The sequence below is a fragment of the Myripristis murdjan genome, chromosome 16 (genome assembly GCF_902150065.1).
Source record: "Myripristis murdjan chromosome 16, fMyrMur1.1, whole genome shotgun sequence".
NCBI lineage: Eukaryota > Metazoa > Chordata > Actinopteri > Holocentriformes > Holocentridae > Myripristis > Myripristis murdjan.
In genome coordinates, this window is record NC_043995.1 from 32,221,857 (window position 1) to 32,241,856 (window position 20,000).

General features: G+C 45.7%; 1 protein-coding gene across 1 annotated transcript in view; it reads right to left on the bottom strand.

Annotated features, from left to right (window-relative positions):
* The window catches only part of LOC115374334 (neural-cadherin), a 188,585-nt gene that overhangs the window by 32,707 nt on the left and 135,878 nt on the right, over positions 1 to 20,000 (bottom strand). Inside the window, exons 13-16 of the mRNA XM_030073191.1 lie at positions 12,936 to 13,185; positions 11,148 to 11,275; positions 10,119 to 10,305; positions 9,056 to 9,199 (exon numbers count right to left, since the gene is read on the bottom strand). Of these exons, the coding sequence (XP_029929051.1) occupies positions 9,056 to 9,199; positions 10,119 to 10,305; positions 11,148 to 11,275; positions 12,936 to 13,185 (709 nt within the window). The remainder of the gene's footprint in view (positions 1 to 9,055; positions 9,200 to 10,118; positions 10,306 to 11,147; positions 11,276 to 12,935; positions 13,186 to 20,000) is intronic.

Below are 20,000 nucleotides of genomic sequence, written 5' to 3' on the forward strand. Positions count from 1 at the left end.
ACGATCTGAGCTGCTGGTCTGCAGGGCGTGGTGCAGGTCATTCAGGGCGTGGTGCAGGTCATGCAGGTCATGCAGGGCGTGGTGCGGGTCATTCAGGGCGTGGTGCAGGTCATTCAGGGCGTGGTGCAGGTCATTCAGGGCGTGGTGCAGGTCATTCAGGGCGTGGTGCAGGTCATGCAGGTCATGCAGGGCGTGGTGCAGGTCATTCAGGGCGTGGTGCAGGTCATTCAGGGCGTGGTGCAGGTCATTCAGGGCGTGGTGCCGGTCATTCAGGGCGTGGCACAGGTCATTCAGGGCGTGGCGCGGGTCATTCAGGGCGTGGTGCAGGTCATTCAGGGCGTGGTGCAGGTCATTCAGGGCGTGGTGCCGGTCATGCAGGTCATGCAGGGCGTGGCGCAGGTCATTCAGGGCGTGGTGCGGGTCATTCAGGGCGTGGTGCGGGTCATTCAGGGCGTGGTGCGGGTCATTCAGGGCGTGGTGCAGGTCATTCAGGGCGTGGTGCGGGTCATTCAGGGCGTGGTGCGGGTCATTCAGGGCGTGGTGCAGGTCATTCAGGGCGTGGTGCGGGCATGGTGCAGGTCATTCAGGGCGTGGTGCGGGCATGGTGCAGGTCATTCAGGGCGTGGTGCGGGTCATTCAGGGCGTGGTGCGGGTCATTCAGGGCGTGGTGCAGGTCATGCAGGTCATGCAGGGCGTGGCGCAGGTCATTCAGGGCATGGTGCGGGTCATTCAGGGCATGGTGCGGGTCATTCAGGGCGTGGTGCGGGTCATTCAGGGCGTGGTGCGGGTCATTCAGGGCGTGGCACAGGTCATTCAGGGCGTGGCGCAGGTCATTCAGGGCGTGGCACGGGTCATTCAGGGCGTGGCGCAGGTCATTCAGGGCGTGGCACGGGTCATTCAGGGCGTGGCGCGGGTCATTCAGGGCGTGGTGCGGGTCATTCAGGGCGTGGTGCAGGTCATTCAGGGTGTGGCGCGGGTCATTCAAGGCGTGGCGCAGGTCATTCAGGGCGTGGCACAGGTCATTCAGGGCGTGGCGCAGGTCATTCAGGTCATTCAGGGCATGGCGCACGTCATTCAGGGCGTGGCGCGGGCATGGTGCAGGTCATTCAGGTCATTCAGGGCATGGCGCACGTCATTCAGGGCGTGGCGCGGGCGTGGTGCAGGTCATTCAGGGCGTGGTGCAGGTCATGCAGGTCATTCAGGGCGTGGTGCAGGTCATGCAGGTCATTCAAGGTGTGGCGCGGGTCATTCAGGGCGTGGTGCGGGTCATTCAGGGCGTGGTGCGGGTCATTCAGGGCGTGGTGCGGGTCATTCAGGGCGTGGTGCGGGTCATTCAGGGCGTGGTGCGGGTCATTCAGGGCGTGGTGCGGGTCATTCAGGGCGTGGTGCGGGTCATTCAGGGCGTGTCCGAGTCCAGTTTTGCTATTTTGACGGCAGAGGAAGGGTCTTGCAGCAACACTGCAGCAGCGGGTGGCAGACAGAGCCCAGCGTCTGATTGGTCGGCTGCACAGTTTTGTCGGCTGATTTCCACGGGGCGTGCGTACGGACACAGAACACGAGCGACTCCAGGAAATAAATTTGCCTGTCAAACCTCCAACATGCTGATGTGAAGTGGAGCACATCGCTGAAGCGCCGCCTGCTTTTCCCCAGCCAGGGTTTGAGTTTCAAACCAGCAGCCCTCTCTCTCTCTCTGTGTGTGTGTGTGTGTGTGTGTGCGTGTGCGTGTGTGTGTTTACCTGTGGTTGCATTGCTGCTGCTGAGCATAACATGTAATATTATATGAGCAATCACACAGACACACACACACACACAGACACACACACACAGGGCTGGTTATCAGGCCCCAGACAACAGCAGCGGCTCTGTGTGTGTGTGTGTGTGTGTGTGTGTGTGTGTGTGTGTGTGTGTGTGTGTGTGTGTTTACTGAAAAGCCCGGGGCGACACTGAGCTGAAACACCCAGCTCAGCGGAATAAAAAGCCTCTTGATCTCATTACCGGAGTTACTTAGTTCGGCATATTTTCCACTCGGAGGACGGAGCGGGATCCTGGAAGCTCGGCCGGCGACAAAAAGCTGCTGCTGCTGCGTCTAATCAGCTTCTGAGGGGGAAGACGTTTAGAGCGAGGGGGTCCGTGCAAATTTACCTCCTCGCTTCTCCTGACTTCAGCCCCCCCCCGCACCTCCCCCAGTCCCTTAATTATTCCAACCCACACCAGATTTCCAGTGTGAGAAGGGAAAGGCTGGGATTTCATGGCGAAGGAGAGGCTTGATGAGGCTTGAACGAGCCGAGCTGAGACTCCGCTGCCTCTCCTGGCTTCATTAGGCCGCCGGGGAATATTTGACTTTGGGCTGTTGCTCGTTATGCCGCACCGTGAGGAAACACAAAACACATTAAAGCAAAGTTCAGACAGGCGGCTCCAATCCCATGTATCTGGGTTGAATTTTTTTTTTTTTTTTCTTTTTAAACTTAAGTCTGTGCAGCAAACAAACCGCAAGGAATCCGATATTTCCAGATCAGGTTCAAACCACATTCTCATACGAGTCAAATATCATCAAATTCAAAATGATACTCAAGGCTCTGGTGTTGTGCACGAACGCGCTAAATCAACGGCGCTCACTGAACATGCTCATGTTTTTGGGGGAGACGGTGAATTGAGCGCATCAGTTTGCAATTCATGAATGTGCGTTGTTTTACAGCACCCGAGGCCAAGAACGGATCCCTGTGGAACTCCGTATTTTAACGGCACCCTGGCTGATCAGTTATTCCCAAACTCCACACTGAATGAGCTTCCTGAAAGATAGGAATCAAACCAATTTAAAACCAGACCTGAGATGTCCAACTCAATTTTAGGACGTTTAGTTAAAATACTGACGATCGACGGTGTGAAAAGCCGCAGTCAGGAGTGATGCAGTGTGCTGACCACAGTCGGCTGCTGGGAGAGGATCATTTAAACTCTCTGTGTTTATTACCGCTCATGAAACGACTTTCTCCAAGTCCTTTGCAGGGAATGGTATTTCTGACATTGGCTGGAAACGATTAAGAGTGTCTGAGGCTAGTGTGGGTTTTTTTTTTTTTTTTTTTTTTTTTTTTAAGGAGAGGCTGAACTACTGCCTTTTTAAAATAATCAGGACGCAGGCCAGAGGAGAGTGAAGAGTTGAGTAAATGGACGGGTTATGACCAGGGTTTTCTTTAAGGACGTGAACTCACTCATTTTTGGGACTGGGAACTAGGAATGTGAGTTCATTTTAACTCTTAGATACATGGCTTGAATGGGTTTTATGCTATAAACTTCAGAAATGTCTTTCATTTTGGTTAAAGATGATGATTTTTATTGTATTTTGGTCAACAAAAGAATTATTTCATGTTTGACATGTCCATTTATCACTTTTAATAAACATTTTATCAAAAAACATGTTTTATTCATCATTAATCATTGCATGGCAATCTTTTATTCAGTGAGATTTGGCCTTGGATGGAAATGTAGCTGATTTCTCTATGTTTCATTCATTTTTAGACTCGTCATGTAGCCTGTGACAAAATTTTTGTTTAAACGTCCAAAATAAGACAGACATGTTTAGCTTGTGGCCCTTGGACACAGCTGAATTTTTCTGAGTGGCCCCTGAGCCGTCTGAAGTTGAGTAGCCCTCATTTTTGACCCCATGTGTGCATCTAAGGGTTAATGTGTGAGAAGTGCACATTGAGCCTTTTCTTGTGAAGTTACTGCAACGCTAAAATGCAAAAATGTCGCTGCATGCTCTGACTGTGTGCTCTTTCTGCCTAAAAATTAAACGCCATAGACAGAAGCCATTTTCTCGCTGGAAGTTGTCAAGTCGGACAAATTCCCGCCGTTGCTCCTGGGTGATGCAACCAAAGCCGGTCTAAAATGCAGAAATCCTGAAGCCACGTCTCCTTCTTCCCGACAGGGAAACCAAACCCTGCTGTGTTTGAATAGAAGTCAATGGACACCGTCAGCACCCTGAACTAACTGGACTTCCATGGACAGAGTTTGCTAAAGAACAAATTCTCACTTATCTTCAATAAGTTTGTCAGGATATCATCATTTTGAGCATGCTGTAGTGCATGTACAGCAAATAAGAGAACTTTATAATGCCGGTTAATGTGAAGAAAAGATCTTTGTGAGACCAGTGAGAGGACGTTTTTAAAGCAACAGAACACACGATAATCACATCGGCTCCATGCCACTTCACATTTGCATAAACCGAAACTTTTCGCCACTTTTCTGTGTCGTGTACTCGCTGAGATCTTCTCTCCCGGCTCCACTTGAATGAACCGAACGATTCCTCCTTCTGCTGACACAGCCGCTCCCGGTGTGTGTGTGTGCTGTAAGTGTGTGTAGGGCCACGCAACGGGACAACCATGATTTGGTCCACTTGTCCTCTTTGTGTTTCCTCCCAGGCCTTTCTGTTGGTTTCCACTGAGCAGCTTCAATCTGTTCATCCACAAATTACGACGCTGCTCAGAGTCCAGCAGCAGCAGCAGCATTGTAAAAAAATCTGCATGTTAACAAGTTTCAAGTCTAAATTTACCAAGAGCACAGACACACTGAGGACTTTACTGACCCACAAGTTTCCAACAATCAAAACGAGGGACACCCCCTGACAAAAATAGAAATATAAATATTAAAAAAAACTCCCCCAAAAATCCATATATTCTGTGTTTTTCAGGAATTTTTCTGGGAAACCCTGAGGCTCCTCGGGGGCGTTCCACGGGGTCCCCTGAAAAATGGGGAATATTTTAATTTGACTATTATTTCATTGACTAGACGTTAGCCCAGTGTGAGTGTGTGTGACTGCTCTGTTCACAGGTTTCACTGCTAATCTGCTCATCTGCCAGTCTGAAAAAAAAAAAAAAAAACATCCATTTTAGTTAAGATATCTGAGTTTGAAGTTATTTACTCCCATCTTCAGTGTTAAAAATCTTTTTTTTTTTTGTTTTGTTTTCTCTCACAGTGTATAGTCTAGCTAATTTCACAGCCTTGGAGTCAGAGCTGCTGGTATGAAAATTGGCTCCCACTGAGGAAAATTTCTAATTAAAATGATTGTAATAATGTCTGATTAGCCTTTTCTGTGTTCCTGCTGCTGACCCCGGGCTCCGAACACTTCAAACGGGTATAAATCTGCTGAAACGAGGCCGGATCAGGCAGATCGGCCCATCAGGATCAGGAAAATGACACTTGATTCGAGAAAATGCTGGAAACGAGTCGATTAACACTGAAGACGAGTGGGATTATCTCATCCCACTGGCAGATTTTTGACCTTGTCTGAAGAAAAACAAGATTTAGATGAGATTATATGAGATGAGATTATGAGATGTTGGCAGCGAGTGGACTGGTGTCGGCTCTCAGGCTGTGAGGCGTCGCAGGATAAATAAAAGGTGAAAGAAACAAATCTTCACGACGTTAAACCTCCAATCTGAGGTTTTATTTCCTCTTTGATGAGCAGCTGATGGTTTTATTAGACTGTCGATGAGCCGCAGGGGCCCCGGGGCCCCAGAACACCACTGTCACCTTGTCACTGTGTGTGTGTGTGTGTGTGTGTGTGTGTGATGTATGTTATGACCACAGTTTGGTGATGTTTACAGGCGGTGAAGCACCAGTGACCTTCTGTCCAGATATAAACTGGAGGTCAAGCAAACACGATTAGGACGGACACACACACACACACACACACACACACACACACACACTCCCCCACACACAGGCATGTTTCCATCACTTCAGAGGACATTACATTGACTTACATTCATTTAATGATTTTCCTCAAGGGGACTTGCTTTTTGTCCCCATAAGAGAGGCGAGTCCCCACAACATTAGTAATACCTGGTAAACACACACACACACACTCACACACACACACACACACACACACACACACATAGATACACACACAGATACACACGGACACACACATGCACACACACATTCAAAAGTCTATATATAAGCTAGAGGCTAAGCAAACAAATATAATCAGTATACACACACACACACACACACACACACACAGTGCTGACTCAGCAGGGATCATCTCTGCTGTTTTAGCTAATCTCCTCACTAATACACCTACCTGCTGCCTTGCTGGGGGGGGGGTTTGAGCCAAAATGGCCGCCTCTCCGGGGTGGGCGGTGTGTTTGTTAATTAGCGCTGAGCGTCCCTGCCGAGACGGGAAACTGGGGATGAAGCGCCCGCGGTCGACAGGGATTCTGAGTTTGCTATCTTAGCACTTCTTAATCCCAGATTCAGCGTCTTTCTCGGCGTGCCGGGGGTCTGCCTGTCCATCTCCGGGGGGAATAAATACTGAATGCAGACGACTACCGCCACGACGGCACACCCGGAGCAAAAAACACAAAACAAAACCAGGACCTTTAATCCCAGATTGTGTCCGGGCTCAACATTAAAGCTGGATTCTTCCAGTAGAAATCCAGCAGGGTAAATTCAGAGATTCTCCCTGTTTGTCCAGATTACGCCACGTTCATTAAATTACATTTGTGTCAGCGTGGCAAAACTGGGAAAATGCCGAGAAGAAGAAGAAGATACTCAAGACGGGAGCAGGAGGAAGAAAGGTTTTCCTGCGGGAGGGGAACCAGACGTGAACGCAGCAGGATTTGCTTAAACAGTAGATCATTTAAGGGATAATCCACGGCGAGGTGGGCCTGTGAAGACCACCTTGGGATGGATTATCCGGCTAAAGAAGTCCAAAGATTGGCAGAAAATAATACGCATCACTTCCTGTGCAGCGGGAAACGGCGACCAGACGGCGAGGGTTTGGAGCAGAAGCACACAGACGCTTCCATTTTTACAAGGAACAAAACAGAAAATAAGAAATAAAATGTCATTTCTCACTCCTGCACTTTCACTGTGACACTACAACACACACACACACACACACACACACACACACACACACACACACACACACACAGCTTTGTGTTGGTTCCCACAGCAGATTCACTGCTGTCATTAGCAGAGTGAGAGGGAGCGCCGGCTGTTTTGTTGTTGTTTTCTCATGTTGTTGTTTTTTTTTTTGTTTTTTTTTTCTCCTCCTGCTTATTGGTTCAGAGCGGAGGAGGAACAGGAACAAGAGACAAACACAAACAAAGAGACAAACATCAAATGTCAACCTCCAGGGAGACGGCAGCAGCGCTCGCTAACAAGCTCCGACAGAACAGAACAGAACAGAACAGAACAGAACAGAACAAAATATTAAAGAACGGACTGGATCGGACTGGACCGGACCGGAACAGAACAGAACAGAACGGAACAGAACAGAACACAATGGAACAGAACAGAAAGGAATGGAACAAAATATTAAAGAATGGACCGGACTGGACCGGACCGGACCAGAACAGACCAAAGAGAAAACGAACAGAAACAAAGCGGAAGGAATGGACCGGAACAGAACAGAACAGAACAGAACAGCATGGAACAGTAAAACATGGAGCAGAATGGAACAGACTGACCTGGAGTTGACTGGACCGGAACAGAACAAAACAGAATGGAACAGAACAAAATGCAAAAGAACAGAATGGAGCAGAACGGGACAAAACAAAGGAGAACAAAACAGAACAAAACTAAATGCAATGAAACAGAGCAGAACGGAACGGAACACAACAGAACAAAATATGAAAGAACAGACCGGACCGGACCGGACCGGACCGAAGTGAAAGCGAACAGAAACAAAGCGGAAGGAATGGACTGGAACAGAACAGAACAGAACAGAACAGAACAGAACAGCATGGAACAGTAAAACATGGAGCAGAATAGATCAGACTGACCTGGAGTTGACTGGACCGGAACAGAACAAAACAGAATGGAACAGAACTGATGGCAACCGAACAGAACAAAACAGAACAAAACTAAATGCAACGAAACAGAACAGAACAGAACGGAACACAACAGAACAAAATATGAAAGAATGGACCGGACCGGACCGGATCGGACCGGACCGGACCGGATCGGACCGGACCGAAGTGAAAGTGAACAGAAACAAAGCGGAAGGAAAGGACCGGAACATAACAGGACACAACAGAACAGAACAGAACAGAACATAAACACATTCAAAAAAGAAGCCAACAAAGACTGTCAGCCATCTGCAAACTTAAAGGACTATACGTTGCATCCCACCTCCTGTTGTTACTCTATCAAAGCATCATCCAACCCATCCTCCTGTACTGTTCCACATGTTTCTTCACTCTGCTCTCTGTCACCAACCGGGCCAAACTCACACGCTTCACAAACACAGCTGCTAAAGTCATTGGTCTCCCCACACCCAACCTCACAGAACTAAACAACAAGTCCATCTCCTGCTTAGCAAACACCAGAGCACAAGACATCACTCACCCACTGCATCAGTACATCATCCCACTACCTTCAGGGCGCAGGTACAGAACTATCAAGTTTAAGAGGGCTCGCCTCGGGAAAAGCCTAATCCCTGCAGCTATAGCTGCCCTGAACAGCAGGGCCCACTGATCTGTCTGTCTGCCACTGCTTTGGGTTGTTATTGCCTTACTGTTATGTTTAGTCACATGTCGTTACTGTTGATGTCTGCCTTGTGATGTGCAATGTTGCCCTCTTTGTTACGTACAGTCAGTGAAGACAAATCTCCCTACGGGGACCAATAAAATCAAATCTCAAATCAAATCAAATCTCAAATCTAAACATAAAGATGGATATGGAGACTGGATATGAGACGAGAGACTGTTCTCCTGTACTGACCTGTCTCACTCTCTCAGCCTCACACTCGTCCTGCACCTGTCACCTGTCTGACTGACGTTCCAGCCGATAAAACTGAACCAACCGACCGGACAAACTGAAAAACCAGCGACACACACCGGCCAGCTCAACACTCTACTGTCTCGAATGTAACTGGTTTAATTGTTTTTTTTAATTTTTTTTTAATGATATCTAGTTATTGGTTGCGATTTATATCAACTCACTAAAATCATGTAACATCACAAAACAACACCAAAAACACAACCCCCCCCAAAAAAAACCCTCCTCGGACCCTGTTCCCATGGCGACAGCAGCCACGGCGACTCACCCTCGTCCTCGTCGTTGGCGGTGACGGTGATGAGCACGAAGCCGACCTCCTTGTCCTCCTCCACGCTCACCTCGTACAGCGGCCGGGCGAACGCCGGCGCGTTGTCGTTGACGTCGGTGACGAAGATCCTGACGTAGGCCGTGTCTGCGGGGAAAAAACATGAAAACACCGATCGATACGCGCTTAGCTGCTCTTACATCTGTTCAACACATTGTTAAAGTCTAGAAGAAAAACATAATTTGGAATTAAATGATCCATAACATAAAGTGGACGTCCAAGTTCATTATAAAATATTGGATTTTCACTTTGAATGTTTTTGTTTTTCCCATGTTTCCGATCACAAACGTGTTCGTTTAACCATCAGACAGAAACACAAAAACACGATTCAAACGGTTTATGATGCTCTTTTACGTCCAGTCTGTCTCTTTAACTGCTTATATGATCACAAGACTCTTAAGCTGCATAATTTCCTGCCTTAACACCATGATACACTAATCAAAACCAGAATCAGAATCAGAAATACTTTATTGATCCCTGAGGGGAAACTGGGTCAGCTGTAGTTGCTCAGATGCTCAGAAGAGACGAATTAAATGATAAGAAATAGAAACAAATACAAAATATAAAAATATGTGCTGTGCAAATTTTAAAAAGTGTGCATCGTGTGTAAATTGTAAGGTATGTGTAAAATTATGTGCATTAAGTCTCAATTTGTTAATTGACCCATTAATTGAAAATGTTAATTAAGAAAATTAATGCATTATTTGGCTAATAGTTCTGTGTTTTGCTGGAAAAGCTTTTGCACACCATCAGTCGAAGGTACATAGATTTTTTTTTCCTGCATACTTGTTTGAGCTCTGTATCTTAAATCGTTATCATCAATCAGCAGTTCCAGGAATTTCAAGAAAATCCATCTTTCCTCATTAATATGAAAATTTATGCAACAACATGCAGCAGAATCTAATGGGATCATCGACTGTACAGAGGAAAAGGCAGACACTACCATGATGACTTAATGTACTGTGTGTGTGTGTGTGTGTGTGTGTGTGTGTGTGTGTGTGTGTACCGGTGTTGGGCTGGCCCTGCTGGCCCGGCCTGGCCGACTCGGAGCCGTCCTGCGACTGCACCTCGATCAGGTACGAGGCCTTCTGCTCGCGGTCGAACGAGGCTCGGCTGGAGATGACGCCGCTGCGAGAGTCGATGCTGAAGAACTGGGAGTCGCCGCTCTCGTCCTTCAGGATCACATAGCTGACCTGAAGAGGATGAAGAAGAAGGAGAAGGAGAAGGAGAAGGAGAGGATGAGGTAGAAGAAGAATTAGAAGAAGTCACCAAACAGTCTTTAAGACAGTAACCCAGATGCCCCATTTCCATTTCCCTGTCACTGCATGCCTGTACGGACTGGATCCAGATGAGGATTAAACACGTTCCGTCTGGTCAGGTGTGTCTCCAGTCAGCTGGACAGAAATCTGACTGCTGTTCTGCTATTTTTTTTTTTTTTTTTTTTTTTTAGAAAAAAGTCATCCCACTTTCTGTTTGTTTTTCCAGTTTTTTTCTGGCCCTCAGACGGCAGCCGCTTCCAGAACAGCCACTTTGTGCGGCGCTGGTAAGTTAGAGGTTAACTCCATGATGCACCGTGTGACTCAGACAGCCTCACAGCTGCCGGAAGGTTTATCTTTTCACTTTGACGGAGCCAGGCTAACGACTCCCGTAGACTTTAAGTCTTTATGCTAAGCTAACATGAAATGCTACCCACAGGATCTGAACCACTGGACGTATGGAGGTGAAAATGGTGTCCAACATCTGGTCTCAGCCTGGGGAACTTGGGAAAAGAAAAGGGGATTTTTCCCAAAATGTTGCAGTGTTCCTTTAAGGGAAAACAGAAATGCTGAGCTGTCTGGAGATCAGTTTGAACTGTGAGTTTGGTTTTGGCTGTCAGATGCCTGTCGGAGACACGGGCATAACATCCGCCTCAAATGCATCTCAAACCTCTGGAGGCAGATTTCTGTCCTTCTTACAGCGGCACTGTGATGTGGATTAAGCCTGTGCAGACTGAAGCCTTCACAAAGCGAGAGGGAGGAAACGAGCTGAGACTCACCAGGCCATGCAGACCCGAGTCCAGATCCGTGGCTGAGACCTGCAGCACCGACGTGCCGATCTCCGCTCCCTCGGGAACCGTCGCCTCGTACGTGGACGACAGGAAGAAAGGAACGTTGTCGTTCACGTCTGGTGAAGGAGAGAAAAACAGAAAAGAATGGAAGAGACAGAAAAATGAGACACTGCTGGCTTTTGACATTTTTGTGCATAAAAAACAAAAATCAAAGCAAAGAGGAAAAAAATTAGACTTGCAATCAATACAAGATACAGAAAAGCAAAGAAAGAACTTTTGACTTTTGATGTTATTTAATAAAACATCAGGTACAAAAACTAGGGTGACCACCTGTCCCGTGTAGCGCGTGCACGTACAGCGTTTGAAGCCCATTTCACGCGTCCCGCAAATTGAGACCGTGTCCCGCATAATCAATGCTTGCTCTAAACAAAAAAAAAAAAAAAAAAGGCTCGTTCGCCCGGGTGATAGGGCGATGCGCGTTAGTTTTTCTCCTCCTGTGCTGCTGTCTCCTCTGCTCATGCCGGTGTGTGTGTGTGTGTGTGTGTGTGTGTGCGCACACACCCACCGGCGCTGTCTGAAGCGTAGCGCGGCGAGAATAAAGTTAAAACTGCAGCGCACTGACATAAATAGTATAACAAAACGAAGAGGTGCCACTCCGCTCTATTTTCACTGACTAACAGCAGCACACTGGCTTAGCTTGTCTATTCAGAGAAGAGGTATCACTTCGGCTTATTTTTCAATCTATGTTGAAAAATAAGCTGCTCATTCATTGGTAGCTGAATTGTTAGGTCTGTTTGATAAGTAATTTACATTTTTAAAATAATAATAATAATTTAACATATTGTTAAATTAAAAAAAAAAAAAAATCCAACATGATGCAGGTCAAAGACTAAAAAAAGACCTTTGACTAAAACTAGACTAAAATACTTTGGATTTTCTTCAACTAAAACTAGACTAAAATACTTTGGATTTTCTTCGACTAAAACTAGACTAAAATGCCAAGACTTTTCATCGACTAAAATGTGACTAAACAAAAAATATGAGTAAAACTAATAAGGGCATTTGACACAAGACTAAGACTATAATTAAATTGAAAAATAGCCAACGAAATTAACACTGTTATAAGCTATTTAATTTTATTTATATTTTCCATTGCAATTCATTCACTTTAAATAAAAAGTAAATCTTAAGTGGAAGATCATCTGTCAATTAATTGAAATGTTTAAAATATTATGAATATCTTTTATTTAGAAAAAAAAAAAACACATTGAAAGCTAAGGGCTCATTAACAAGGGTGGCCTATTCATGAGCATACAGCAGCAATTAGCTTCATATGTTAGGGGAACAGGGCAACATTAATATACCATGTAAAGTGGTATCTGCTAGAAATCGGTAAACCGGTATTGGTGAGTCTGCCCGCCAAGTGGGGGCGCCGCCACGCCGGGTGGTGTCCCACATTGTCCCTCAGAATCATACCCCTTGTCCCCCATTGGGCTTATTAGCAGGTGGTCACCCTAACAAAAACCCACTGAATAAAAACAGAGACACGCTGGTTTCATACATGTAACATACATGTAAAAAAAAAAAAAAAACACTAATTCACTCTAATATGACCTAAACATGACAATACAAATTACAACTATCTGCCTTGAGCTGCATCATAAAAAAAAAACACAGAGAGTCTCAGTGAAGCTGCACCTCCTTAATGAAAACAGGCTGATTACACACACACACACACACACACACACACACACACACACACACACACACGCTCACCGGTCACGTTGACGTAGACCGTGCAGAAGGAGGCGAGCGGCACTGCGGCCACGTTCTGCACGCGGACTCGCAGCGTGAAGAAGCGCGTCGTCTCGTAGTCGAGGTTCTCGGCCACCAGGATGGAGGCGGAGCCGTCGGCGCGGTTCGGCTTGATGTAGAAGCGCACCGGCATGTTGGTCTCCGGCACTTGGCCCTCCTCCAGGTTGTAGGTCACCCGGGGGTCACCGAGCGGCGAGGTGGCCTTCACCGTCTGAGAGAGAGAGAATCAAGGATTATTAGGCAGTGAAAATAAACCTCTTTAAAATAAAATAAACCTCTTTACAAGATTAAGAGCCAAATTCCAGCTTCAAGATCCGTGGTGATGCAGAGACACGCGAGACTGCAAAAACGCAAAATCTTACCAAGATTATTTGTCTCATTTCAAGTCAAAATGTCTTATTTCTAGTCAAAATATCTCATTACACTTAAAATAAACAAGCAAATTTTCACTTGTTTCAAGCAAATTTTCACTAGCAAAATTTGCAAAATTTGCTTGAAACAAGTGAAAATTTGCTTGTTTCATTGGCAAAATTTGTTTCTTGTTTCTAGCTAATTTTCACTTATTTCAAGTGAATTTTCACTTTTTCCACTGGCAAATTTTGCCAATGAAACAAGCAAATTTTCACTTGAAACAAGTGAAAATTGTCTAAAAACAATTTACTTCTGAGGTGATCATGTCTTATTTTAAGTGTAATGAGATATTTTGACTAGAAATAAGACATTTTTGACTTGAAATAAGACAAATAATCTTGGTAAGATTTTGCGTTTTTTGCAGTGAAGAAGATTATTTAATGAAATGTGACCAGAGAACGAGAGAAAAGAAGAAAACATGATGATACGCTGTTTGTCACTGGGACCCAAAAAACTTAAATCTGGAGGCATTTAAATCAGTGGAACATTGGTAGCCTAAAAAAACAAGACAAAAAAAAAAAAAAGCCAAAACATTATTTTTGCTAATTTTTCAGAGAACCAAAGAGTTCATTTGCCACCCTGACAGGATCGGTACACATTCTAAGTTACAAATAGCAAAAGGGAATCTATAAAATAAGGGATTTCATGAGTACGACATGTTGATGTGGTCGCATTTTGCAAAGTCACGTTAAGTCGGTGAATATCAGATTATAAAAGGCTAGATCTTGAGAGACGCTCCGGTCACATGTTTCCTTTTAAGGCATGACTTTTGGGAGCGTGGTTTCTGCTCGTAAACGATAAGAAGACACACCTGACCTCTGCAGGTTCAGCTTCTCTGTGGTTTTCTGTTTCTCTGCTTTCTAAATTCAAACAAAATCCACATGAAATTGCTTTTGGAACCACATGATGAGATGATCGGCTGATTGATGGATTGATTGATTGACTCGTCTCTCAGCTGCCGTCTGTAAAATAAAGCTCTCCATGAAGGCATTTAAGCACTCAGAGACTGTGAAGAAATCTTAAAATCGCTGCTGCCTCGTTCACTGGGAGGAAGTTATGACACCGGGGTGAAAAAACTACAAAGACGAAGGAAAAACAGCAAATATTTCCGAACTTTAAAGAAGCTGCAAAACCATCAGTGGTGATTTAAAACAGAAAATGACCACAGGCGGCGAGTGAAAGACTTCAATCAGAGCTGCAACTGTCCTCCGACCAGGGAGAATTGGCTGAGCTGTTTCTCAATTGTGTGTGTCAGTGTGTGTGTGTGTGTGTGTGTGTGTGTGAGCGCTCTGATCTTAAGCTTCACAGTTTTTCTCCACGCTCTCAATTCGTCTCTTCTCCGCTCCGAAGAGAGCGGCGCGGCGCTGCACAGTAAAAAAGCAAAGTGACAGGAAATGACATGGGGAAGTATATCAGCGTGACGCAAACCTGGGCACCGCGGGGGGGGCCGGCCAATGAGATTTCACAGACACGGTGTCACTGTTATCGACTCATATTTCCTTCTCTCTCTCTCTGCAGGCCGGCTCTGACCGGTCTGGGACAGCTGGACGAAATGTCCACCTTTCCTCTTGTTTTCTCACCACGAAACGAAACGAGTTCCTTCAACAATAAAAGCCCCGTCGGAGATGAAACTTTAATGATCCCTGCGGAGAAATTAGGGCACTGCGGCAGCAAGCGGATGCAGAATCTACAGAATAACAGAATACACATTTCACCGGGTAAAACTCTCGATTCATCCAGACGTCTGCAGGGATGTTGTGACGTCCAGAGCCTGAGGACACGAGGCCGGTCCAGCTGGACGTCCTGCCGGCTGTCAGCAAACAGGAAGATGAAGCTGCAGCGGGAACGCCATCACAAGAACCGGACCGCTGCAGACTGGAAAATACTGCCGTGTTTGACTGGAAATGCTGGTTTGTGCCAGAATTTGGTGTAAACAGCGTAAATCCACGGGCTCCTCCTGTCACGGAGCGTCAGCGTCTCCCTGCTTCCCGTCCAAACAGCCGGGCTGCTGTTTGAGACTCTCTGTTATGAAAAACCTGCAAGAAGTTCACAGCCTCAGAGGTCCTGTCATCACCCGCCTCTGATTTAGAGAGAAATCAATGCAGTTTTCCCGCAGTTTAAAACATTTGGATGTTGGTTTGTATGTGAAAAAAGAACAATTTTTGCTCATATTTTTTACAGTCTGATAGCGACGGGTGTAATTTTAAAAGCCTTATTGCTAACAGCTATGTAGTTAGCCTCCCATGAGGACCCGTCACACACTTACTATAATAATAAATCCACCTGCTAGTGTCATTTTGTGTTGTTTTATACTTTTACTGTCCTGTACACAAGTATATATATATATATGCACATGGAAACAGAGTATTTTTATGCCTCAGTAGCGAGTTATAATGACTGTAATCAAAAATTTAGCAGGCAAAGCAACGCCGGTCAAAGGTCACCCAGCTGGGACGCGTTTAACGTGCTGCTGTGTTCACTTTTTGTTCACAAAATAAAAGTTTGGCTTGGAAAGCGGCAGAATTCAGTGGATCCAGTCCCATTTAAATAACACGCTGATTAAAAACGTGCACATTTTAAATGAAAATCTATAGAAATCTATATTTGGGAAATAGTTTGTGCTCCATCTGAGTGAAAAGTGTGAGGAAGGTTTCAGCACCTTGTCGACTCCAGGACGGCAGGAATTCCAGATAAAGGGGACACATGGATGATTCTGGTGTCACCGTCCTCATCGCTCAGCGGCTGAGCTGACGGACGGGACAGCCGACCCAAAACGTGGCGTATTTATTTCTTTAAAGGTCCGAGAAACGTTGTGATTTCAATCCAGAGCAAGATTTATTTGTGCAAACATCATCGCTGTGATCCATTAAGGAGTCGAGCCAAGCGGCGAGGTCACGTGACCCTGCAGCTGTCCCAGAGCCATTCGTCTCCCTAACGGCTCCAGCGGTGCTCGCGTCCGCAAATGAAAACACACTTTAACCGAAATGACACTGTGAAATACACAAGCGCATCACAACGCCGCCGTCTTCCAAGAATTTAATGTTCCAGGGCCAGAGAGGAGCTCCTCTCCTTCTACGGTCAAATATGGACCCGAACAGCCAGGAGCTTTTAAGACTCATGTTGTTCTCTTGGCTGCAGGCAGACCTGACCTTATGCTGTGTGTGTGTGTGTGTGTGGGTGTGTGTGTGTGTGCTTTTAAAGTCCTTGTCCTTTCTGACCGCAGATCCCAGCCTTGCCAGCGAAGCATTGTATTTGCCACAGTTGAGTGACGCACTGTTTTATCTGGGCAAGGTTAAGAGTACATCACACACACACACACACACACACACACACACACACACACACATAAACACACACAGCTGTTTAGTGCCACTTGTGGTTTTTTCCAATCCCAGTGAAATCAACATCAACAGCCACAGATCGCAGCCCTTCTGGATGCACTAATGACATTTAAAAACAAATCTTGCAGGAGTGTAAAGTGCAATTCTGTGCATACTCTCTATCTCTCTCTCTCTCTCACACACACACACGCACGGCACATACACACACACAGTTTGTTGTGTGTATGTGTATGTGTACCTCTTATCACTGTTTGATGTGTAAGACTGAGTAGAAACAGCAGAAACACAACGGCAGACTCGAACATCCCGGTAAACACAAAGTCGATGGGACTGGTGTGCCACACGGCGCTGTGTTTGGCCTCCTGTCGTTTCCAAAGGGCAAACACTGAAAAATCAAGACACTCAGCACTGAATACAGTAAAAAAAAAAAAAAAAATTCTGAAAGTAGCTCTAAACCAACACATTCTCAGAAAAATGTTCATCTTCTTCTGGTCACATGAAAAGGTTTGCTAACGGTTCAGTTTAGCAGCTGAAGCAGTTTGGCTCAGGTTCGCTTCAGGTTCTGGTCCTGCTTAAAGTCGGACCTCCCTCCCAGTAGAAAACTTATTGTCATGAACTGGGAAGACATATTTCCATATTTCCATTTCCATGTTCCCAGATGTTTTCTGCTACATCACTGATTCACCAGGTCAGGGGCTTTTTATCCCTCAGTAATCTAGATTAGGGTTTATTCCAGGCAGTGAAATAATACAACATGAGCTGATGATTTGACAGCCGTACCGTTTAGCCTTTGAACAGCTCAGCCTTTCCCTGTGACGCTAACAAACTGGTGACACTGGTTTGGCTCGATGAGACGTGTCCAAACCCTCCATGGTGTCACCTCAAGACGAAGTCAGACAACCAAGACCTCGTTCGATGTCAGCAGAGGAAGGTCATTATAATTTCTGATGCATTTTCAGTGGTAATATTGTAGCTTCACATGTTCCTTTATGCTACCTGCTTTAGCTGGACACTGAAATAAAAATAAACTCTGGGAGATGGTTGTGAATATTTCCTCACAAACTGTAGGAAATAAAGAACTTTTAGCCTTCCTCCATTAGGTTCCATTTTAATTTCAGGGGTTCCTGCCAGTTTCCTGTGTGTTCTCAGACAGTAGTAGTATGAATGAATGAGTTTATTTGTCATTGCACAACAAGTTGCAACAAAAATGAGGATTGCTACTTCAGCACAATGTATAAAAATTAATAAATAGTTAAAGACAGTATAAAACAACACAATGACAACAGCAGCAACAACAGGGACAGTTAAAGGTGCATCAGTATAAAGTGCAAAGTGGCAGTGTAAAGTGTAAAGGAAACTAGGGGGCGCTCTCATGCTCGACGTATTTATGGTGTGGAAACCAGGAGGACAGGGTGCCTCTTTCACCAGGTTTCATGCCACTCAGCTGGGGGAGGAGTTGCTTATGGAGAAGTTAATTTCAAACACACACTGTTTGTGTTTTTGACAAGTTCCCCTCGGCGCCGTCAGGAGCAGGAAGGAGCCGGACGCACGGCGGCCATGTTTCCTCTGAGTGAGAAACGCTGTCGGTCCAATCAGCCGGGGAGCTGGAACACCAAAACGCTCTCAGCGCTCGCTCTCCCCATCGCCAGAGGAGCTCGCTCGCCCCTCGCTCGCCTCTCTCTCTGTCTGTACCAGCCACTCAGCGTGTTAGCAAGACCCCTGGGTCTGTGTAACACACACACACACACACACACACACACACACAGGCAAACACAGATACAAATGGGCAGATACACTCTCTTGCTTTCTTACTTGCGTGCGCGCGCACACACACACACACACACACACACACAGACACTGTTCCATGTGGGAAGCGAGGAGGTTTGGAAATGGACGTGTGGTGCTGGACTCTGATCTCTGATGTTCTCTTCAAGCCAAAGAGACGAGTTTTTCATCAAAAAAATGTGAAATGCCAGAGAAAGGCAAAAACGTCGGTCATGGAGGCGTCACATCCTGTTCCTCTGGACCTCAGCTTTCACTGGATGGAGAGACTTTTGGGGTTTTTTTCCGAGCCGGCCCTGCAGAGCCTGTTTCCCCGGGCGAAGAGGGAAGGTGAAGAACGAGACATCAGAAAACCACAACCGCACTTTTACAGAAACCTGCACCGACCATCCAATTTGAAATTTAGACGCTCACCTCCAGAGAGCAGTCAGCTGGCGGTGGGTGGAGCTAAGCAGCTGTTTCCTGTTTTTTCACAATAAATGCAGACTTTCCTCTCGGTATGGATGAGAAACAAACATGTCTTTTCAAACAAGACTCTGAAGTACTCAGATGATATATTTGTAATTTCACTAAAGAGTTAAGACCAGGGGCGGATCTAGACAAATATTCATGAGGTGGCAAGAGGGTGGCATGGAGACTTTAAGGGGTGGCAGAAATATATATGCTGATTTAATACCAAACAATCACATATATCAGTGTTTGCTTGGAAAACCCCCAAATGAGGATATTTGAACTCAAAAACATTCTATTATTGTGGTACATGAGTAAAGCATTGAATAGAAAACCAAGAGGTGGCATTAGAAATATTTATTTATTTATTTAGTTAGTTAGTTATCAACCCCTTAAATAGTGGGAGTGTCATCTTTTGCTGCATTTACTTGCACTTGGACATTTGAGTCTCGTAACAGCGAGTTTCCGAACAGCCACAATTAAAAAATAAATAAATAAATTGTCTGAAACTGGGGTGGCAACTAGGGTGGCAAGGCATTTTTCCCCTGCCACCCCCTAGAACCGCCTATGGTTAAGACATTACTTTTACAATTCCCTGCAATGATCTCATATAATCTCATATTCAGTGTTAAAATCCTGTTTTTCTTCAAATGAGGTTAAAAAAAATCTACCAGTGGGATGAGATAATCCCACTTGTTTCCAACATTAATCAACTTGTTACCAGAATTTTCTTGAATTTATTTCATTTTCTTGATCCCAGTGCAGCTGATCTGCCTTGTTTCAGCAGATTTACAGCCAAAAAAAAATAATCCTGAAACAAGTGAAACTGCACTGGAAAGCAGCGGGATTATCTGCATCTGTAATCCTGCTGGCAGATGCCGGACGTCAGATGTAAAAACACATCGTTCCCCAGCGTTCGTCAGGTTTGAGCTGGCAGGTATTGAAGGTGAAGCTCAGGGCCCTGTTGGCCTGGTGGTGGCGCTGTGGTGGGACAAGCAGGTTCATATTCAAAATGTCAAAACAGATCATTCCCTCAAGTCTC